At 32.6% G+C, this 24969-nt stretch overlaps 1 protein-coding gene and 1 long non-coding RNA gene across 3 annotated transcripts; one reads left to right on the top strand and one right to left on the bottom strand.

Moving 5' to 3' along the window:
* Positions 1-587: 587 nt before the first annotated feature.
* Positions 588-24612, bottom strand: LOC119076353. The gene is made up of 3 exons (XR_005087608.1): positions 24514-24612; positions 18854-18858; positions 588-633 (listed from the first exon to the last, which is right to left on the bottom strand). It is a non-coding gene; the product is annotated as an uncharacterized LOC119076353 (long non-coding RNA).
* LOC119076352 (T-box protein H15-like) lies at positions 10315-22017 on the top strand. Of its 2 annotated transcripts, none has more exons than XM_037183049.1 (8): positions 10315-10857; positions 12726-12901; positions 13184-13314; positions 19588-19836; positions 19906-19942; positions 20670-20786; positions 20933-21057; positions 21180-22010. In XM_037183049.1, exons 1-8 carry the CDS (start codon positions 10743-10745, stop codon positions 21601-21603), a joined length of 1374 nt encoding a protein of 457 aa, XP_037038944.1. In that variant the 5' UTR covers positions 10315-10742; the 3' UTR covers positions 21604-22010. The 2 variants fall into 2 exon arrangements, with proteins under 2 accessions (XP_037038944.1, XP_037038945.1); XM_037183050.1 differs by having other exon boundaries at positions 10316-10857; positions 20933-21051; positions 21180-22017.
* Positions 24613-24969: the final 357 nt, after the last annotated feature.

Below are 24969 nucleotides of genomic sequence, written 5' to 3' on the forward strand. Positions count from 1 at the left end.
ATTTAATTAAGTTGAATTAAGTGTCATATTGTGTAATAATGCGTTGAAAGAGACAAGTTTGATTTAATGTTTTTTTACAGACAGAAATAGAATAGGCATACGATGTTAGTGCGAGATTGAATTTTTACGACACGAAAGTCAGTTGGATTTGTTCTTTATCATCTCATTTATATACAACCAAATTCTTTACATTTTATGTTCAATGAAACCAACTCCTAGATTTTTAACAAATATACTTATCGAAATGACTCCATTAAATGAAAGAGCTTAGATCAAATTAACTATCAGATTTTATTATTCCCTTGACTGAAAGTCAGGGTCTTATATGAAAGAAAATACCCTTAAATGTCCGTAACGCTAAGTTCACTTTGATATTTTGAAAATGTTCTACATTGGCAAAAAACGTTAAATACAGAAAACGTCCGTACACTTGTGGACTCGATAACTCGAGTAATTCTTTACCGATTTGCAAAATTTTGGTTTTAATCTTATCAGATTTTCAAATTTTTTGTGTTATTCGACGAAGATTGAAATTCTTGAGGTTGAGTTTGCAGATGGATAATGTTAGAACAACGAGATGGGAGAAATTCTACACAGACGCTTTTCCTTGTGGACTCGATAACTCGAGTAATTCTTTACCGATTTGCAAAATTTTGCTTTTAATCGACGGTGAATGAAAATCATGAGGTTAAGTTCGTAGATGGGCAATATTGGAGTAATGAGATGGGAGTAATTCTCAAGAGAATTTTACTCCTTGTTACCGCGATAACTTCCATAATTCTTATCCGATTTTCAAAGATTTTGTCTTAATCGACGAAGATTGAAACTCTTGAGGCTGAGTTTGCAGATGGATAATGTTCGAACAACGATATGGGAGAAATTCTACACAGACGCTTTTTCTTGTTACCGCGCGATAACTTGAGTAATTTTTACCCGATTTTGAAATTTTTTGTTTTAATTGACAGAGAATGATATTGGAGTAGTGAGTTTGGAGTAATTGTAAACATAACTTGTTATACCAAGACATTTTTGCAACGGATTTCCAGAAAAATTTCTTATTTGACGAGTTGTGAAATTCTGGATTTCTGGTCTAACAATTAAGAAGTACTTCCCAAAAGAGTTTTTGCTTGCTTTTTTGACAACACGATAACTCGAGTAATTCTCAGAGGCTTCAAAAATCGCAGATTTGAAAATATTAAGTTTTTTCGACCAGTATCCTAATTCATGTGGTTAAATTCGAACATTGGACTTTATTGGACTGGTAATCTGCGATATACGACAATTTATTGCGTGAAATCGTGTTCTTAAAAGAAATTTTTTCGGTTCTAAAGTGTTTGCACGAGTGTGAATTTTGCCAGAGCGAAGCGAGGGAGGGCCGTAATTCACATGAGTTTTTTTTAAAGAGGTAGGCAAGAAATGCGCCACCTGTTCGGCGCTTTTAGTAGACTATATAGGAGTAAGACATCGCTCGCTGGACCTTCAACTCATAGCTCTTTTTGTTTCTTCAGGAAATTAAATAAATATGAGTAAAATGAAGCATGTGATGACTGCTGTTTTCTGAATACTGATGACTTTAATTTTGTGATCTCAAAAACACCACCTCATTTAAAAATGGTTAGAAAACTAAGACTGGAATTATTGAAAAAAAACAGCCAGTCAATGGACCTGACCCACCCAAGAGGGGGGGCCTAGTAACTATGCTTAGATTTATCAGACAAAAAATATGTGGATCATCGTGCTTTTCAGCTATCAGCTTCGTACATCTATAAAAATTTAATGAGGAGTATTAATTCCGACATTTCTAAAATAAAAAAATCTGAGGAATTGATCGCTATAAAATAGGAAAAATGATCGCTAGAGTACCTACGTGTTCAATTCTTTATAGTTTGAAATCAATTCTTATTTACCTTGACAAAATCTTATTTTCCTTTTACAAAATGTTACAGAATGTGAAATTTCACCATGAATTTGATGATTTACATACACAATTAAAACTGTTTATACGTCTTTATACGTTTAACAGCGACAAAATAAACGATGAGTCTTGTCTATGAATCTTTTATAGCAGAATGTTAAAAACTACTGAAGTAACAGATTTCGTTTCAATTTGTCACAAAAGCTTCGATCGAATGCATTAACTGATTCGATAATAATAACTGGTGGTAAGGTTATATACTTCGTAATATCAAGACCTGCATCACGTGAGAACACAAAACCTGATCATACGATTAAGTCAACGTTTCTGAATCTATTCGAAATAAAATGTATCCTTAAGCAATTTATTTATTTCTTTTCATCTTCGCTTAATACTCTTCTCTCGCGATAAACACGTTACTTAAAGTGTTGTTACGAAAATGGATTTGAGTTTTTCAACGCGACATTTATTAATATGATTGTAACACTTTGACCCGCGAGTGTTATTTTCCCGAATGTATATATAAACACAGAACCGTTGGGTACATTCATGTTAATATGTTAACAGAATTCAATATAATAAATGATGTGAAAGCCATTGAATGTTGAGAGCAGCAGTCAATAACAAAATCACATTCGTTCTTTGGAGTTTCGTTAAAATATATTATTGTTGAATGTTGATAAAATATACTCGCTTGTTGTTTGTGTAACCTTTGGACCATGCACAGTTTGATATGTGAGTTATGCTCTGGGGGAGTATTGCAAATTAAATATTGAGTAATTTTAATTTTGGAGCTTTGAAGATTTTTCCTAGGTATTTTAACCTGTCACATTTTTTATCTGTTATCGACAACGACGACAAAAATAATGACAAGCTCCGGGTAATATAGTCCTTTATACAGTAAAATGCATGTTGAAAAACCGATTAAATTACTATGCTGCTGTATTGCTTTGGTTTACCGATTAAAAATACTTTGATCGATGGAAGTAATTGACCCGATAACAATACTGGTCATATGCTTGCCGTCTGTAACAGGTTAATGTATATTAGGATGTACATGTACACGTATACAGCCTGTCGTATCCTCGTCCGAGCTTTGAGATGAAACACGATATTTTGCTCACAGCAAATGTTATATTTATTGAACAACTTGTTTATGTAATTTACAAAAAGGTTCGAACGCGAAATCACTAATATTATTGACTGATATTCATTCGATTTTTTTTTCACAGACTTGACCGAGCCACTCAAGGAAAACTCTTTTCCCACTTTCTCAACTTATTCGTTCGACTATCAACCCAGAACTGTTTCAAGACCAAACCTTTCCACTCGACAGACAATATACTTCTCTACTTTACATACTTTTTCGATCAACCTTTCGGTACGATCGACACTCCATAATTTGCATATTTTCGTATCATCAGCAATTTGATGTGAGTGCATTTGCACTTCACATCCGTCCAACCTCAATATCGATTTCGTGGACGCTTGCATTCCGAATATTTGAACATTTCAATATTTCGGAATGCTGCTGATCTCGCAATTTATGGAACGTTTTTCCAGCCTTCGGCATGAAGGGTACCACAAGCCAATTGTAACAGAATTTTCTTTATTGACTACTAACATCACACTATAATCAGTAAACTTTTGGTGATGGAAAGATGATTTGTAATTTCCACATTTTTAGTCGGCTTCCATTTCGTTTCGAGCTCAGAAACACAATCTCTCAATTGCATAAAGAGTCATTTTCCCGTTCGACTTTATATTGAACCAGTAAATTATAGATGTACAACGCCATCCTTCTATCCACACCGTTAAAAGAAAACAACAAACAAAACATAATACGTACTCTAGCCCCTGAGACGTTATTAATGAAGCCGACGTTTTTATTAATTAATAGAGAGTGATGATTTAAATGTTTATTTCTTTGTTAAACATTCACTTCACTGTATAGTATGTAAATATTCATGCGATACGCTGCATAAATAGTAATAATACGGCATGATTAATGATACATTGGCATACGTAGAACAGTTTTTTTCTGTTTGTTTGAAGAATCAGCTTGAATAAATCTAATGAATAGCAAAACGGAAAAAATCGATTCTAGTACCTAACAGGTGCTGATACTCGTACTGTGTGGCCTGATACATATATATGATACGTTCTCGATGTTATATATAAAGTAGAATTACAGTTAAGTTGTAGCGATTGACATAATGTCTCTATAATTGTCACTACAACATATCTTTTATCCACCTTATTGAGTGGAATTTTAAAATATTTTTCTCCTCTTCATTTTCCTCACACCACACAAGTTTACGAGAAGAGAGACGAAAAAAAAAATATACTGACAAGAAACGAAAACAGATAAAAAACTAATATAAAAACAGAAGTAGATACACATGAACATTTATATATATGAAGCACTGGGATCAGTGTAGCGTGTAATTGAAGACGTCTCCGCATCTCAGATCACCAGATTTAGTCGGTGGATAAAAATAAATAGGGTGATACAGCTGACACTTCAACCCCAAAAAATAAACAGAGTAATATATTAAAGATAATACTTTCAGCTAAACAGCAGAAGAGACACGGAACAGAAAGCAGTGTGGAAAAGGCTATTTTCCACAGCATATGTACATTTCAGTGTTTTTCATGCATAGATCTCTATGCATATAGATGATGAGTATTGTATAGTCTAAATAGTTGCTTATTCTGTCAGTCTGCACATGAACTCGCTCTGTCTGTATACACAAATCGGATTTCATTTATTTCAAATTGGCTTGTTGTTTACATTCGACTCAATTTATTTTTACAAATAATAATGTTATTCAAATCAGGAGAGTGTTTTCATGAATGGTGTGACACATGTCACATATTCCACTACTGTTTGCATTGCGTCTTGAAGGGAGGATATTATCCAAAAAATTATTTTTTTAAATCTGCACACAATTTGATAGTGCATATTGATTGGGTTAAATGTGTAACATAGGTAAAACTCAAATGAGAAGGTTTGGTGTCAACAAAAGTTTTTCTAATTAAACGATAATGAGTCAAAAATGAAGCTTAGAGGCGATCATTACGAATGCAGAATGCACCTTAATTCGGCGTAACTGCGTCATTCGAATTTCAATTGAAAGCGAATGTTTTACCGTCGAATCACTTGCAGAACAAATTGCCCAGAAAGTTCGTACAAAATTACTTTCCGACAGTCGAGTAAGGTTCATATTGCCAGCATTTCGTTGTTCTTACTTTCCGTTTCATTTTCCTATTGAAATACAACAAAGATGAGTACAAGCCAACGTGAAAAGCGCACTTTATCAGTACCAACGAAAATTAAAGTCCTGATTTGATTGTAATGTTTGCAAAATTTAAGGTATATTGCAACTCACTAGTCACTAGCTGCCAGATAAGAGAGTACCATATTTCCATTCAAAGATTTTCCAAAAAATGAAGCTTTACTGAAGAGCCTAAAATCAATCGTTCAAAACAGATACTCAAAAAAATTCATGCAAGGAGCCGAAAACCAGAGAAAAATCTCGAAACTCGCTCATTTTCGGCCCCGAAGCATGAAAAGTTACTTTTTATCGTTCAAATTCAAGATATAGGTACAAATACGAAAGCAGTAATTTGCATGATTGCTGTTTTATTGAACGACACAGAGCAATGTTGTATCACAGATACACATATTTTGCTGTAACAAGAACATCTTTGGCATAGAAGAATGATGTTGATTTATAGCTTATAAATATCAAGTTGACATGAAACAAAAAGCCACTGATTTTAACCAGACACAAGCTGTGTGCGACACACCTTCAACTGTTCGTTATAAATAATTTGAACAAAGTGTTTCCACTTTATTTTATATTATTCACTTTTTGATTCGAGTATGTACGAGCTTTTTTACTTTTTGTTCGTGTTCGGAAAGATAATTCATCTTTTTGTATTGTCGTCCTATAATGTATGCGCACACGATATTCTTATTCAGTTATCAATTTTGTTATACCAATTTCTAATGACATTTTGTGCCAATGATGGATTACAAAAAATTTCAATGACATGGAATGATTTAGCGAGATATATATACTGAGTAGTGTGTAGGATTTCAAAAAGCTACTGTCTTTTTTAACATGAAGGTGTATGCTGAGATGTTCATTTTGAGTTTCAAGTGAAATTATAGGCGAGGAGGTATAAATAATACTAACAGAGATGCAGCTGCATAATAACATAGGATGTTACAATCCGGTTGATAAAAGACAAGACAAGAAATTAAATTCAATTTTCATATAGACAAACTAAAGCAATAATTCTTCAAATTTCGAATCATTTTTTACAATTGTCGATTGAGAGCTAAGTTTTCGGAGCTTCTTACCGTTAAAACCGCTCATTTCATCTTCTGTTTAGAACAAGACTTTATATTTGCTACAAAATCTTTTACTTCATTTGTTTTAACATGCGTCACCAGCCAGGGCTCATCGCTCACTTTTGTTATCGTTTCCAAACCTAAAAAAACCTAAAAAATTGTAACAGAAATCGAACTAAAAATGTCTGTACCAACACAACACATTGAATGCTACGGTTACACGTTTCATACATTCTTCATTCGAAATGAAAAACTTTTACAATAGACGGAGATATTTTTTATCCAATTTTTCTTCGTATATTACGGAGTTTTTCCTACAAAGCAATATCAACTTTTCAATCGTGTGCATTATTTACATTCAAGGGGACTATTTTTCCTCTCGTTGGATTTTGTACGAAAATTCGGTATTGGCAACGTCACTAATGTAGACATTTCTTTTTAAGTTAAATTTAATAAAAAATGATTTATCTTCAACTCTATACATAATTTTCAGTTGCAGCGTGTACATCAGGGGCACATTTTAAAGATATTTGTTTAAAACTTTGTTGTATTTATGTATATGTAAGTATAAGTCCATTTACGAAACTCAATTCGACGAGGGTATGTTTGGCTGCGGATGGTTTTTTTTCTTTTATTTATTTTCGGTTTTTTTCCCTTTTGTGTTTTAAAGAAAATAAAAAACCCTTCTGTTTGTAATTCATTCTACGATTCGTTCATTAAAATATCTGTAAACCCAGAAAGATACCGCGAGTAATTTAAAAGAATATAAAAAAACGAAAGAAACCAATTCCCATCGGACCGATAGAACCGACCAGAATATAATCTAATTTTTATTTGTTTTCTTCTTCCCTTTTTAAAACGGTAACTTTTTTTCGTCAAACATTTATTTCGTTTAATTGCAAATAATTCAATGCTAATTACCTCCTTTTGGGAGCTAGAAGAAAAGAGAGAAAAAAAAAATCTTCGGATGTTTGAAGAAACGAATTTGATCATTTTTATAGTCCGAAAAAAAATGTCTTTGGAGAATTGTATTCGAAAAAAAAAATCTAATTGTATTTAAGCAAATTAATGTTTAATGTTTCAGAAAATTTTATTTCTTAATACTGTGTGACCTATAATGCTTGACATTACCAGAATCGACATTGGCGTATTTGTATTTCGTTAAATTATGGCAATGAGAGTGCAATAATTTATTTTAATAGGGAAAGAAAAAACAAAAACAAAATGAAACTCAATTAATACCAGAACCAGACAGAGTCTCTAAATGTGGTGTCTTTATTTGTAAATTTGAAAGAAATTGTAACCGAACGTGCGATTTATTTCTGAGCTAACTTCTCTCTGAAAATTTTGCTTCATCTAAGAAACTTCAAGGTCAGTAATGTCAGTATAATACAAGCTTTTATATTTCAACGTTTTGCAAACGGTAAGTATGTCTCAATTATAATCTATTACTTCTTTTTGTTAAAATTATTTCATGGTTTCTGATACAAATCTTTTACTTCATTAGTTTGGTACATTTTGTTATTTATAAAACAGAACTACAGGCAGAATCATCACTTGATTTGGTCGTCGTCGTCGCAAATGAGTACATCAATTTCTAAAATATATCATTGTTGACTTTGCTTGTGTAAGCAACCAAGAAATATTAGGAGACTTGAGTATTCAAAATAGGCCTTGCAGTTCTTCGTCATGATTTTTTACACACACAACACTTGCAATAATAGAGGCATAAATGTTTGAAAATTTGGTGGTTTTGACGTTGGAAAATTGAGCGAAACCGAAATGAGTTTAGATTGTGGTGATCCTAGTCACTCAGACCAACCATTTGATTTGTATCCGATCAAGCAACCCCAGAATTAGCTTTATATAGAATTACGATTTGATAATAAAAACATTCTTTCAACGACTTCGGTCGTGAACACATCTCTTGTGTTTTATAGGTAGATCATAGACTTCCTACGTAATTGTTTTTTTTTGTCTTCGACCAAAGTCGGAAGTATTCTGATTTATTTCATAGAAAAAGTTCCGTATTTTTAATGAGAAACATCGATTTAAACTTAGATCGAATACAATTCAAATGTGATCACCACAGCAGGTCCCCCCTTTTTTTGTTAATTATTCTTCTTCCGAATCGGAAAGGGTGGAAAGGATGTTGATGAGTTCGGCCGATTGTATTTCTTTCCTTGATTTTATTTTTTCAAAACGCTGCGGCGGAACAAAATGGCAGGGTTTGATACATTGACGGGGATCCGTAGCGATGAAAAATTGTCGGTGAATAATGCAGGGACCGGTGATGGCAGGTTGATCCATAATTTTATTTAATAACTGCCTTTGTTTCGTAATTCGAAATTATCAAATCGTAATTCTATATGAAGCTAATTCTGGGATTGCTTGATCGGATACAAATCAAATGGTTTGTCTGGGTGACTAGGATCACCACAAGATCTTAAAATATTACCAAAAATATTTCAAACCTTCAAACAATAGTACATTACTGTCTTGTTGGAACATTTTTTGTTCAGGCGTATGGGCTGCATTCCTCGCCCTCGGCTCAAAATACAACCAAAAAATGTTCCAGCAAGAAAGTACGGTATTTTGTTGTCTCGCGCCCAGAAAATGTGAAAAAAACGGTCTTGAGCGAGACAGTAATGACGCATTTTCTGGACGCAGGACAACAAAATCTGTATGTTTGTCTAATACCGGAAATTATTTCAGGGCACAATAGAACAATAGAACAGCGCCATTTCACACGATTGATTTAGATATTCCATATCGATATGTAACGTCAACAATTTATGAGCGAAACATCTTTTATAATTTATCGTAAGTCGTATACCATCCAACTGGGGTCTATTGTATCTTTTAATGAAAAATCTTATGAGTTAACTCATTGATAAAGAGGAAACTCCTTCTAATTTAGAGTATTTTCAACAACAAAAAAAGTGGTTCCCTCCAGCTTTAGAAACTTGTTTACATAGCACAATCTATTCTCAACGGAAAATATTTATTTTCTCAACAATCTCATTCATCAACCTGTATTTTCAACAGTTTCATGTTGACAATTTGGCATAAAAAAAAAACTCTTCAACATTTTTCGTATCTTATATATTTATTACCAGTTCGCTAATAAGAAGCGTTTCTTATTTTAACGAAAATATTTCGTTAATGTCCACTGATAACATGCCTATTATTATAAATAACTTGAAAGCATTTTTATTTTTCAACATATAATCCACCCACTATAATGCCACATCACTTCATAAACGAATGCTCGTTTGCTGGTTCTTCTTCATATTAATATACATATATTTAACACATCTATGACTATATGTACACAACATGTACACCTAACTACATAATGTACCTACGGAATAAATAATAATAAAAAAAATACAGAAGCAGCCGAAAAAGCTTTTATAGTTACATAAATAACATTTTTACTTATATTTTTAGAAAATGTGTTGAGTTGATATTAATTTGCAACTTCGAAATATAACCAAAATACACAATAAATTTATGTTAAATGACTAAGTTCAAGTACATACAATTTTACACAAAATTTTCTAAACGTTCTGCTATATACAACGTAAATATTTACCGAAAAAAAAATTTCCACATAGGATGGAACGAACACTCACACAATATTATTCTATCTATATTTATATACAACAAAATATGGAGTGGGTGATCGTGTACCACCCCATTATACATATTATCATATGGCTTAAACTGTTATGTATACACACATACCATGTATACATGTGTATCTACACAGTGCATAGGTCTCATTTTCTTTCGTTGGCATTTTTTTCACATTTTTTTCTATACCTCTATTCTCATCTCAAAACATCTACACAAACAAAATTGAATTTTCACACATATACATTGGCATTCCCGTAAAATACTTGTATCTCCGCCTATCGTGTCATTGATATTCCCCTTATCAGCTTTTTTTTCCCGGCTGCAGAAAAATAGGTGGAGTTTATGGAACTGGTTCTTTTATTGAGAAAATATATATGGACAGTTTGAATTGAAATTACAGAGCGAAGACCTTATTCGAACGGTTGCACTTGTTTTGACTTTAGTTCTTGATGGGTTGTGTAGTTGTGCGAACGTGTATGGTAGTAACGAACGCGATTCACATCTAAACGAGATATTTGAATTCAGTTTTTTTTTAACGTCGGTACATTTTGTTTTTAAAACGAGTTCGGTTGATACTGAAGCAAAATATTATTTGCTTTTACTTTGAAAAGAATCGATATTATATCACCTACAACCAATTTTTGTATCGTTCGAAGGAACTGTGAATATCTAAAATATAAATATTGTGGAAAGTGTCTTCTCTCTTTTGTCGATTGACGATAATGTTGTAGACAAAGAAGAACAAAGTCCTGTGCTTTAAGTTGTTCAATTAAAAAAAAAAAAATAGAAAAAATAAAAAACAAAATAGAAATAAAAATAGATATGTTACCGGAAACTCAATGCGAAGCAATGATTGTTCGAGGTGCCACCGATTTTTCAATAGCTGCAATAATGGGTCAACAGACCCTTTGCATAGAACCACCTGATAAAAGTTCAAGTAAGTGGTAAGTAATATGTAACAATATTACTGAACATTTTATTTTCTTTTTCGTTTTTTTATATTTAATCGATAGAAATGTTAAACGTTAATTCTAAAGAAACCTAAGAAATAATTGTTCCGTCGGGTGCTAACGACTTTCGATTGTGCTGATTTTTTTTGCTAAACCTTTGACGGTTACAAAAATTAACTTGTACGTAAAATTTTATTCATTTGGCGTTAAGTCTCTTAAATACAGTTATCCTCAAGGCCGAAATTAGTGACCGACGGCATCCAGCTTTTGCTGAATCTTTTCGCGAATTGAAATTTCTAACAGACTTGCTCATTGACAATTTATGTAATTTATGACCGACGGTAATCAGCATTTGCTGGAAAGATGGTTATAGTTTTACCTAAATTCTCCCCAAAGATGTAAGAAATTCGTCTTTTGATTGAGCTATTCCGACAATCTGAATATATCTTTTTTTGACTTGTTTTCACTTCTATCTTTTCAATGACGACAAACAAATTCTATAGATCAAATTTCCGTATTTCAATTTATGAATTAAGGGAAAAAAATTATTTACCTTCTTTCGTTAAATGTACTGGGTGGAATTGCATAAGCTCCAGTTGGATATTTTTTAGAGAGATGTTGTTATCGGAGTCACGTCGTCTTTAATATATCGCCTTCCCAAAACTCACAAAAGGGTTTTTGTAAATTTATAGCCAGAAAAGCGTGGTTTACACAATTAATACATAGATAGAACTAAAAAATAGTTATTTATCTAAAGAATTGATAGATTTTGTCATTTTCGCTTTTAATTATAAGTCGAAGTAAAACGTGGAAATTACAAACGGAGTGGAATAGATAAATCATGTCATCTGTTATCGACAATAACAAAAATAACAGATAAAGTTTGCATATCGTGATGTTATATAGCGAAATGTTTGTTATAACTAATGAAGTAAAAGATTTCGTATCAAACACTTCGAGATATTTTAAACAAAAGTAGTAATAGATGTGTCGGAATTATAGTACGATGTATCTGGCGTTTCTGAAAAGTGTAATAAAACCGTCCCTAAGCTCATTAAAACAAATTAATAATAATTGCTTTAGTGATGTAACCTTCATTTTTGGCTTTTTTTTACTAAATGCAAACATTACATGTAGGTTACTAGGTACTTTCTATTCCCGTCGCTCGTTCATTGAGAACTAAGAGATCTTTAAAACATAAATTGAAGGGAAATATGCATGAACCTAAATTTTTTTATTTGGGAAATGTCTTTTTGTGACAGTTAGTGCATAACTCTCCTCAATTATAACTAAGAACTCATGAGTATATTGATCTGTAGCGTATTTCATACAGAACTAACGAGCTTTTATCAAGATCGTGTGTTTCTGATATTATATTTTATAGTATCCTTCCGTACGCTTTGTTGCTTAGTTAGTGTTGATTCTGATTCAATCAAGTTACATTTTCAATCAAATAAGAGAACAGGGGAATAATGGAAAGAGCGATGTGTCCATTGACTTTTTACAGATGGCTTTTTCATCAAAACAAACAATGAACTCTATCAAACGCCGTCCTATCACGATCGAAAATTATTATTTTTTGTCTCAATCTGTTGAAAGATCAAAAGAAGTAAAATATTCGATAAATCGTATTGTTGTATATAGAATGTTAAAATGAAATGCTACACTCCGTCAGTCCGTCGCGTCAGTCATTTTGCATTGCTAAAATATGTATGCCATCATATTCTAACTACGATTAAATTTACTTCAGCCATTTAATATTTATTCTTCTGCAACAAAATTCCCTTCATCAACGAAAGTATATCGACGACATGCCTTTAATTAATAATCTAAGCAAAAAAAAATCTTTTCACAGGTCCACTATCGGTTGAAAGTTTCCATGAAGATGATGACAATGCAATAATCGATGTTGAAGAAGATTATAAAATTCCAATAACTAACAAACAAATCTGTCGACCATCAAAATCATCACTAGCATCACCCGTATCTAATCTTTCGGACGATGAAAGATTATCACCTGATTCAGTGCAGGTATAAAAGTTTTTCTTTTTGTTTATTATCATATAGAATTAGATAAATTTATTATAACCACTTCGTATACACATATTGTCCAAACGACCGAGTCCAAATCGATATAAATTATAAAGATAAACAAAATATTTTAGTGTTCGGTTTTTTCTCCTTCTGTCGTACAGATTTTGTTTAATAAAAAGCGTTAAGTTACAGTTAATGTGTCAATATCATCAATAAAAGCCTATAAACATTCAAACATGTTAATTAAAATTAATTATGATTTTTTATATCGGTCCGCAGACACGCCCAAGCTTATTAGGATCATGTAACTGTGATGAATTAAAGCCTATTCAGTGTCACTTGGAGACCAAAGATTTATGGGAAAAATTTCACGATTTAGGAACTGAAATGATCATCACAAAAACGGGACGGTGAGTTATTGGATTAATAAATTTATTTTTTTCTTTCTTCTCTCTGCTTCTTTTTATCTTTCACATTTATTTTTTTTCGTATTGAATTCTCGTCTAATCATCAGTTTAATAATTTTTCTCTTTTGAATTATAAAATTTAATTTTTAACGAAATTAATTATGCATGAATCTGATAAAGAACGTGTCGAAAACGACCAAACAAATTAACAGACAGATTTATAAAGAGAATGAATGTTTTGCGTTCCCATTGACGTGGAAAAATCAGGAGGAATAAATTAAATTTCATTAATTTTGATAAATTTCATTTTCAAACGACACATTACTAAAGACTGAAGACAAATTTGATTTTTCGTTTATTTTTGAAGGATTTTTTAAATATTTTTTTTTTGCATCTGATGAAAGTTACGAGTCAGTTGAACGCTCTAGGTGCTGGAGATGCAAAGGCAATTAGAGGTCTCTATTATATGTGTTGTTCACTGACCAAAGATAACACTGAGCTCGTAAAAGATTCTCTTTGCCTATTTCATTCACAAATAATTAGGAGTGTTAATAAAGTAAATATCCCTCCGCTCCGTAACCCTCAAAACAATTACTTTTACTTTGCATTTCAAGCAATTTATATTGCAACCTTTTAGATAGAGATATTGGTAGAATCTGGGCTGTATTAGGTTATTTTGTCGATTCGAATGAAATATGAAAGAGATGAGGGAATGTATAACGTGTTTCCTCACATATTCTCTCAATTTTCCATTATATTTAATGGTCATATGAGGACAGTCAAAATCGTTAATTTTTAGTATTTTATGGATTCCTCTCACACCTCGACGTCTATATAAAATTTAATAATTTTATGTCGGGTGACCTTTAGCGCATCCAAACAAATATTTACCATAAATTACCGCAGAAGGAATATTACGAAAATAGCAAACGCCAAAGACAATTTTTTATTCGAAACCATAAAGACCGGTGATATGTCGAGTATTTCATTTTTAATTTCAACAATTTTTTACCTATTTCATAACAAGTCCCTAGCGGCTTCCAAGTCTCTCGGTAAATGTTTTGTAAAACACGGCCGATATTATGAGCAAATTTTTCTTTATTTCACATAAACTTCTTGTCGAACTTATTTATGTGAATTGGGGAAAACAAATGTCAACTAAAGTATTGTGAAGCATATTACAATACGAAACAAGTTTCTCTTCACTCTCTAGAATTAATAAGCGCACAATTTTTATTTCTTCATTCCTCCTAAAAAAATATTCTTCAGACATTCCTGGACAATGAGACCAACAAAAATTCAAGTTTACGAGACACCCCACTGATCTTAGTTTAAACTGACACTTTCTGTTAATAATTGGTCAATGCGTACATATATATACGTACTACGTGGTGTGGTATAGATACATATATATGACCAGGCCGATGTCGTGCGGTCGTTGTATTGTATAATGTTATTTTCAGAGTTTCCAAAAAATAAATATAAATACGAAAAAGATAAATAAACGTTTTTGTTAAATCTACACCTCACACACACACGACATTGTAATGTGTCTTCGAAGCCAGTGGGATATAAGTTCATTATAAATGGATTTTTTTTCGACTTAATATTTTAAAAGTGTAAACAAATTATTAAAAAATAACGAAATTAGCTTCAATAACCATAACCAATAACCATATTGGATGTTCGGTAAATATTAGTCGGATGCTGTAAATCATGTATATACACACGGTCAGCTCACAACGCGACATTTTACAACACTTCAACGAGTGAACGAGTTGAAATTGATCGAGCTTAATTAATGTCCATAAATAACAAGAGAAAAGTTATACGTACAAGCAATTGTGTGGAAAACCAGTATCCACTTCTTGGTATACCTCCACAATCTATATGCGTTATACACTTAAATCAAAATTCTCCCCAGATGAATGACTGGTGTGTGGCAGCAAATTGTCATTTTATTGCTGACGGCACTGTGCGAAGCCAAATTTACAAACTCAAAAACAATTTAACCGAAGCAGCATACTGTCATATCTGTTCGGTGTGTACAAAACAACCATATTATACTATAGGAAACGAAATGCAATCAAATATAATTTGCTATTTGTATGCGCACGATATTACTATCAACATTTTGTAATTATTTTATATGAGTCTAATGACATCTTTAGAGTCCCATATTCATTCGTTTAAGTACAACCGTAAAATCCACTAATTAAATTGATTGCCTACGAGTATACGAGTACGAACAATATTGACTGTGACTGTTGTAGCCTGTTGTAATAGTTTTGTTAAAGCTCATCTATTTCGAAAATATCCCTCCGGAGTCACATTTATAGTGTTTGAACGTTCTGTTTGTTGGTGATGTTGTGTAGTTTAGATGATAGAAAACATAATTTTTGAATATTACCGTCATTATTATGAGAAACGGTATTGTGTTAGCGAACGATATGCCTTAGCTCATATATTTAATGGTAATTATAACAGTTGAATATCAATGACATGTGTTTATTGGTTGGTTTTTTTGGCTGTGTTCGGTCCGCAATAAGGAGATGAGTTAACCAACCGAACCAACATCAATATGTTGAAATTGTTTTAACGAATTTATTCGTGTCGTCTGCTTTTTTCGCTGTTGTTTATAGTTGTTAACGATCGAATTGCATGTCAATATCAAAAGAGGAGCATGAAATGCGATTGAATGTTTTCCACTTTTTTTAAAAGATGCGTTCTGATGCCTTACATATACATTTACGGATTGAAGAAAAAACATGTGTCACGCTAATTGTTATTGCCATAAAAAGATATAATGAAATTGTTGATGGCTAGGTGCCCGTTAATCGTCAGAATTGTTAGCTAACACATTTTATCGATTTGTGTGATACGTCCAAGTGAAAATTGATTTGATGGGAAAAAATCGCAATAATGTAGAAATATTAGTGTTAGCTCTTGAAAATCAATTAATTAGTTCTGGCTGATGTCGTATTTTATGGTTTAATGAATGTTAAAATTAAAGAAGAACAAGATTTCCTCCCAAATTGCAGCAAAATGTGTAGAATTTGAGAAGATTTACTGAAAATGACAACTATGGGAGCGATAAAATCATTAAATCGGTTCCGTATGCCGCAGACCGTTCAACACGAAATCTGTTAATTCATATATAAATAAAAAATGATCGGAGAGACCAAGGTATGAAACCTACGAACACAATTTTGTGAAGATTTCTCAATGATAAAACCGAATACTTTAAGGGTCATCAGTTTTGCATGTGAACATCGACCAAAGTCAATAAAAATTCCTTACCATTAATCCCCACAACAAAATGCCCACAATAAAACATTTTCCTTTAATTTCCATTTAAAATAATTCCGACAAACCATAACTACTAACCATCAGATTAGTTAATACAACAGAAATTAATATATCATTTTCAAGCACACTGGCAGGTGTGTGTAGCCTATAATCGAATATATTCAAGAAAAAATAAAGAATTTTTTTACGAAACTGACCCCTCATGCGTAGTCACTTGATTGCAATAGCTATCCAAAAGTAAACTTTTATTTGTTCAATCGAACAGAGAAGGAAGAAAAAGAAATGTTCAAAATGGTAATGATGTATAATTAGACAACACCTGTGAGGGAATATTATTAAATGTATGGACGGAACACTCGTATGAGAGTATAAATGTTACACACATAAAACCCGATGCAATAATGCGATATTTTAATGATACATTTCCAAATGTTAATTTTTAATTATTTTTATTACATTTTGATACCAAAAATGATGGGTTTAAATATCTCGCTTTCGTAAATTGAAACAGGTTGAATATTATTTACGAAATGAATAGTTTATATCATATATAATTCTGTAGGCAAACAGAAAAAAAAAGAAGTTTCAGAGAGAGAATAAAAAATTCGGTGAATGTGCAACAGAAAATGAAAACGGCTGTTATAATTTTAGCATTAATCAAAAAATGGTTTTCATAAAAAAAGCCATGTTCCGTTGCGAAATTGCCGTGGTATATATACGAGCAGAAAAAGAATTAATTTTTATAGCAAAAATGTCTATTCATTTGCAAGACTATTAAGCCCATAATCACTATCATTAAAGTCATTTATGCTCCATTCGAAAACTCTATTAAACATACACGTTTATGAATTATTTTCATTTTTTTTCTCTTCAATATGTATTATGTTCTGTGCACAGCCTAAGATATTGTAACAGCCGAAAGCCGTGTGTATATATAATTTATTCGATTTATTATAAACTTCAGCAACAAAATCCGCCTATCCAATGAAATCTTATATTATTAATTTAATGCATGATACTCTCTGACTATTTTAGGAGTATAATTTTGTTTTTCTGTTGTTGTTTTATTTTTCCATCCATCTATCTTTCGCCGTATATCGAAAGCCGTGTCTATGGAACTTGTTGTTTTAAATAATGTTGCAAAATTACGCTTCAACATAAATTTAACATTCTCAAGCCGTTGAGTAACATTGTGCTAACTGTTCATATATTCAAGAAATAGAGGAAGAATATATTGGAGATTCGTTGTGTAACAACAGTATACGATATTTAATGCACCTGAGTGTCGCTAGCTTTACATAACTTCACCGAAATGTCTAAAAACCGTTCATTACTGTTACAAAAAAATAAATAAAACTCACCAACTTCCTTAATTGAGTCCGTCATCGGTCATCGGCACGACATATACATACATTGGGCCCACCAACTGCCACATACTATAAATAATCAACCACTACCTTATCTGATTACGATTAAATAGACAGAACTTAAAATCGACACATTACAGTCCAAACATTCACAATTAATTCAGAGAACAAAATTTCTCTACGCCATTAAAAGTGATCCAATTAATGTTACTGCATTTATTGGAACAATCAACTCTATTATGGTTCTGTTAATGTAGGGTATCAATTTCGCGTGGATCATATAATTTTCTAATGTCTTAAGCAATCATACGTTCACTAAGTATCGACACAAAAATGCACAAAATTATCGATCTATCTACGTGGACTAGTCCGATGCGGTTAATCGTTTTAGTTGAAAGTATAATATCCGAGCGCACACCGAAAAGCAACGACCATACCAAAAAAAGCATTAAAAAATTAATGTTTGATTCACACTCTCTATTAATATCAAAATAATTGAGTGTTCACACAACATGTTAATATTGTGTTTACATTAGACGAATGAATGTAAAAAAAACGATGGTTAGAACAAAGGAGATAATTGTTCCGAAACTAATTGGTTGAACCAATTATTTGAGAGAGTAGTCTATCTCTAACATGTTAATATTTAAAATGAATGATTTTCAAGTTTGTTTATTCAGTTCTGTTTTTTTCAACTAATTTTTTTTTTTAATTTGTTATCCACACTTTCGTTATAATTTCCGAATGTAATGCTTAGTTACAGTTTATTTAACATTATTAATGGATGGGGTTTTTCGTTTTTAATTTAATATTGAGAGAAGACGTTGATGACTTACTTGTGAGCAGATATTTAATTAATTTGATACTTTTTCTCGCAATTAAAACACATCATCACGATTATATATGATATTACACATCACCATCATGGATGCATTTCATGTTTCGTCTCATGTTATTCGTTATTTTCAATACTTTGACTGTTTCGTACCACTTAAGCACTTACTGAAGTGTTTCGGATGGGATCTTGTTTCTGTAGATCAGAAACTTGTTAAATAAATAAAATCGAAATCAACAACTTGTGTCCAGTGACCCATAAAAGTGAATACAAAATTATCAAGAGAGTTAACATGATTTAATCCTCTTAGTTCTGGAGAGCTTAATAATCATACGCCAGTCTATATAAGCTACCGTAATATCAAATCTAAATGAAGTAAATTTTTAGTTTGAATTGATTACGTTAATTTAGACACCGGAACGTTTAAATATTGTGTAGTAAGTAGTAAGCCCTTCGACGGTATTATCTTCAAAATAAAAGATTTTTTTTTTTATTATAACTATAGCTGAATCTTTTCATATTTGCGAGCTATTAGATGGGATATAACACCTTTATAGCACCAAATTATTTATATGTTTAAAGGATATCATGATAAATACTGACTAACACAAATATAGCTGAAAAAGAACCTTGAATTGAATAGAAAAATAGAATCGTCAGAAAATAGTTTTACCACATTTTTCTGTGGTCTTTCTTCTTCTTCTTTTTCTTTAATTCAATTCAATTCCCAACGTTTTACTCATCCAACAAATTGACTAATTACAGACGAATGTTTCCCACCGTACGTGTATCATTTTCTGGACCACTCAGACCGTCTAAGCCAACCGATTTCTACGCCGTATTATTGGACATTATACCGGTCGATTCGCGACGATATCGTTATGCGTATCATCGATCGGCATGGTTAGTGGCTGGCAAAGCTGATCCACCACCACCGCCTCGACTACACGCTCATCCCGACACACCATTCACATGCGAAGCACTAACCAAACAAGTTATTTCATTCGAAAAGGCGTAAGTGTTTGCCTAACTTTTTGTTGTTTATCGATTTCTTGACTGAGCCAAATATGTTTCCACTTGCAGCAAGCTCACGAATAATGAATTGGATCGAAATGGACAAGTGAGTAAAATTGATTTTTATGCTTTTATGTGTGTTGTTGTTGGTTGGTTGTATGAAATATTTTGGACTGAAAATCATAAATCAGTAATTCATCAACATTTTTTCTTCGTTATTCCGTCTCGAACGTTCGAATTAAGCCTCAATTATTCATTCTGTTCATAATAATAAAAAAGTGAAGAAAAATGTCAGAAATAAGAACAATCTCCTTCGGGCAAGAAATGGTTTATTTTTAGAAAAATTGTCTAGACATATACATACACGTACCGAGGCGAAGCACTGTTTTCACTGTTTGCTTACCATGTATACCCACAACACCATTTTTTTTTCTACTTCTTTCGCATATAACATTTTATGTGCTGAATAAATAAAATGCTAAGAAAATCCATGTGAAATATAAATGAATTTCCTCTTCAAATTTGCACACTGTTTGAAAGGCAGTTTTTCTGCGCATCCAATTGGTGTGAAAATGCTACGTTTCCATAGTAACGCATAACTGGAATGGAAATTGCTATACACATAAACTTATATTCACATCGCCCGTGTATAATGAATGTTATAAGCTAAGTGTGTGTATGTTGTGTTGAGTGAATGGTAATTTGGATGTAACAAATTTCATGGGCCATAACTTCATAATCCTGTAATGTTCATCGTATTGTCACCCGTTGGGTGTAAAGAGAGTTATGACGTTGTAAAATTAAAATATCGAAATTTCGTTTACTTTTCCCAGGTCGTTCTGAATTCCATGCATCGCTACCAACCTCGCATACATTTAGTACAATTAAAGGCTGGGCAGAAAGTTCCCACAACACCGGCGGAGATGCAGAATTTGAAGTACAAAACATTTGTGAGTAAAAATTCTTTCTGTTTTTATAATTTGTTCCCTTATTCTCGTACCTGTTTATTTTCTCGCGATGTGTCGCTACTTCTCAATAATTAATTGGCCGTATTAGCAATGTTAACTTATGGATCTATTTTTATTTCATTTAACAGTGTTTCCCAGCCACGGTATTTACTGCAGTAACAGCTTATCAAAATCAGTTGATTACAAAATTGAAAATTGATTCCAATCCGTTCGCCAAAGGCTTTCGAGATTCATCTGATTTTGGAAGGTATGAGTAAGTTCATTTTTATTAAAAAATAAATTTAAAAGATCAAAAGTTATGCAAGATATAGTGTCGGTTGTTGCTAGTTATTACCACACACACACAAAAACTTAAAATAAATTTCCCCTTCCCAGAGATCCAATCGATGCTCTGCTCCTTGAACAACACATGAACGCACCATTCCGTTTCGCCAACGATGCATCCCTATCACAACTGGTGGCACAAGATGCGATGGCTTTCGTTGAACGAGCAAAGCAACATTTGCAAATGTTCGGTGGTGCTGGTGGTAGTTCGGCATCACCATACCAAGAATCAATTCTACCGCAATTATACCAACGGCCAAACATTGGTAACCTAAATCTGGGTTTGTGGCAAGGTTTCTGGCCACAACAAATACCGCCAGGCTTTCTAGCTGGTATAGCAACGCAAAAGAATGTCGCTTCACCTACGCAAAATTCCAATGCGGCAGCGTCCGATTTACGTGAAAAGTATTTCAAACGGTTTAGTCCTTATCAAATTCCCCAATATCCACCATCGTCTGGAAGTCCACCCAATTAGTTGAAAGTGAATGTAGTAGCTTTAAATTTAGAAACAGCTGAGATATGACAAAGCAAAGAAAAAAAAATTAATCAAAATGCGGCGTTAATCGGAAAACAAAAAGTGTGGAGAGAATATTTACTCAAACATGAAAGTGTATTCGTATTTTCATTTTGCATTTTTTGCTTTAATTTGAAGCATTTTTTTTGTGTAAAAATGTTAATGTAAAACTGTGATTTATTGAACTAGTTTATTTCGATAAAATAAATTAGATTTCGTTTTCGTTTTTAATTCTTTTTTTCGTTTCCTTCCCTTTGTACATAATAAAATAACTGAATGTACTATGGCTATGTAATGTTACAAGAAAGTGTATTAATAAATTAAATTAAAATTAAATAAGTAAATGAATAAAAATAATTAAAGAAAAAATCAAAAAACAATTTGTCTTTTATTCAACAAGCTCATCCAATACCTTTGCTCCCAGAAAGCCCTTACGAGACCTACATTTTATAACGAAAGTTCTCACAATGAATGGATGGATGATAGTCTCGTCAAGTGCAACACACCAGGTTTTCACAAAGTTAAGGGCCATAAAGTTTCTAAAAACTAAATAGCCTCAATACAAATAACACACTCTACGGATTTGAAGTTTGAAGTTTTTGGACAAAACGATGTATGGACGACTTGTTCATTATCAAAAATAAGGGGCACCTTCCATACATAACTTTTCGATTGGACCACGGGAACCACCCGGAACCACCTGGAACCACTTGCAAAAATCGAGCAAAATTTCGACTAGGCCGCTATTATCCGTAGAGTGTGTGTTGTTTCTATTGAGGCTATTTACTAAAAACGTGTGGTCGTACTTTATTTTCATCGTAATTTTTATTAGAGGCCCATCCGGGCCAAACATGACTTTTAAACATATGCTTTGAAGTACACTCACGGAATTTTCAAAACCGACACATTTTCTGTTTCTGTGTTTTATTAAAGTTTTTGACTTCTTCACATAAAAATGCATGCAAAATTCACAAAAAACCAGTAAACCACAACACAGAAAAGTGTTGGTTTTCAAAATTCTGTTAGTGTAATTTTGTCAACACGTTTCAACGAAAAATTTAAATTTGAGCGGTAATTAAGTATTTAATCAAATGTCAAAATTGCAGCTGATGGAAACCATGCTTAAAATTTCATTTCGCTTTTTTTAAACATTTCATTAATTTGGTTAACATTTGGAATACTTAGTTTAGTAGCAAAAATACGAGGATTTCATCTATTTCTAATTCAAGCACATAGCGCAAGTTGAATTTGATAATTTTGACTGTGACTGGAAGATTATTCCCCTGAGTGAAAGTCGGGGTCTTATGAGGAAAATAACCTGAATGTCCGTAAGTTCACTATGATATATTGAAAATGTTCTACATTGGCGAAAATCGTAAAATACATAAAACGTCCGTACACATGTTAACGCGATAATTTGAGTAATTCTTAACCGATTTGCAAAATTTTGGGTTTAATCGACGGAGAATGAAAATCATGAGGTTGAGTTCGTAGATGGGCAATATTGGGGTAAATAGATGGGAATAATTCTCAATAGAATTTTATTCCTTGTTGCCGCAATAAGTCTTAATTCTTATCCGATTTTAAAATTTTTTGTTTTATTTGATGAAGATTGAAATTCTTGAGGTTGAGTTCGTAGATGGATAATGTTAGATCAACGAGATGGGAGAAATTCTAGAGCTTTTCCTTGTTAATGCGATAACTTAACCTGTCACAGACGGCAAGCATATTAGCAGTTTTACTATTTATCGTTTCGGCGTGAGTATGTCACACATTAAACGGTTCTGTATATAAGCTTTATATGAAACATTAATCTTGGTCGACCCGTCACTAGGGAGTTTTGTTTTACTCTGTATTAAATGAAAGAAACTCAGAAAAAAAATCCTGACCCCAACGAGAACCGAACTCGGAAACTCCGCGTGAAAGCAAACAGTGCTAACCACTCGACCACTGAGTCTTCGAATATGTGCGAATTGCTTATTGTATTCTCGCGGCTAATGTGATTCAATTCGAAAAGTCTATGACGTGTACGACTCATAGTAGCGGTGTGTGTGTAGTTGTTATGTAAAATCTTTCTCTTGTTTATTGTTTACGCTGAAAATAATTAAATTTCGACTAAACGGATTTTGACCAAACAAAATGCCAATGTGTAGTGCGTGATCTCAGTACTTCTGTAAGGCAATCAGTTTTTCAATCGGACTAATATTTGCCGAGATACAACCAGTTGAAAACAAAATGTGATCAACATACATGTAAGAACACGTTCTGTTGAGTCGTACCGCGAAACATACATCGTTTCGATTGAAAATTTAATTAGTTTAAATGGGTTCTGCATGTTTAAGTGATAATTTGATTTAAAAAAAAAATAAAAAAAAAGTTGCTGAGAAGCGAACCTGAAACTACAGCATAAAAGTGATGCGCTCTAACCGATTCGGCTACTGAGGCTTCGAATAAAGTGGATTTTTTTCATGTTTTGTTTTGCACAATGTGTGTGTGCATGTATGTATCAGAATATTTTCCAGTTTTCGTTTATGTATGACATACTCACGCCGAAACGATAAAATCATATATGTATTTGTAGGGTACACTCGAACGTTACGCTTCTGTACATAACACACACACTCGCTGACGCTCGTTCGTGTTATGTACAGAAGCGTAACGTACTCGTTAACCCTACAAATACATAATAATTATAATTTGATCTATTACTTCATTTGATCGAAGATTTTCAGAGATTTATTTCAGAAATCTTTTACTTCATTTGTTTTGAACATGCTTTTTGCCGTAATAAGACTTCGTTGGTCTTGTCGTTTATTATTGCTGTCGTCGTCGATAACAGATGACAGCTGTCGGAGGATATAGTAATATTACCCGATTTTCAAATTTTTTATTTTAATTAACACAGAATGATATTCATGAGGTTAAGTTCGTAGATGGGCAATATTGAAGTAGGTAGATGGGAGTAATTGTCTGGATCTAACAATCTAGAAGTACTTCCCAAAAAAAATTATTGCTTCTTGATAACACGATAACTCAAGTAATTCTCAGAGGATTCAAAAATCGCAGATGTGAAAATATTTTGTTATAATTGCATTCAGTCTTAGTTCAGAAAAGTGAGTTTTGAAGCTAAGTTTAAGCATTTACACATACACAGGATTTACGTAAGGTATTAAGTGTTTTCGACCAGTAGCGTAACTCATGTGATTAAATTCGAACATTAGAATTTAGTCTATAATATATGACAAATTTTGGGTGAAATTGTATTCATCAAACAATTTTTCGTTCCTAAAAAGGCTTATGAAAGGGAACATTTGAACGAGTGTGAAC

This window comes from Bradysia coprophila, unplaced genomic scaffold (genome assembly GCF_014529535.1).
Source record: "Bradysia coprophila strain Holo2 unplaced genomic scaffold, BU_Bcop_v1 contig_232, whole genome shotgun sequence".
In the NCBI taxonomy this organism is placed as follows: domain Eukaryota; kingdom Metazoa; phylum Arthropoda; class Insecta; order Diptera; family Sciaridae; genus Bradysia; species Bradysia coprophila.

Coding starts and splice junctions, on each gene's coding strand:
- LOC119076352 (XM_037183049.1), top strand. CDS start 10,743: ATGTTACCGGAAACTCAATGCGAAGCAATGATTGTTCGAGGTGCCACC. Junction 19,837..19,905: donor GTTATTTCATTCGAAAAGGC/GTAAGTGTTTGC, acceptor TTCCACTTGCAG/CAAGCTCACGAATAATGAAT. Junction 19,943..20,669: donor AATTGGATCGAAATGGACAA/GTGAGTAAAATT, acceptor TACTTTTCCCAG/GTCGTTCTGAATTCCATGCA.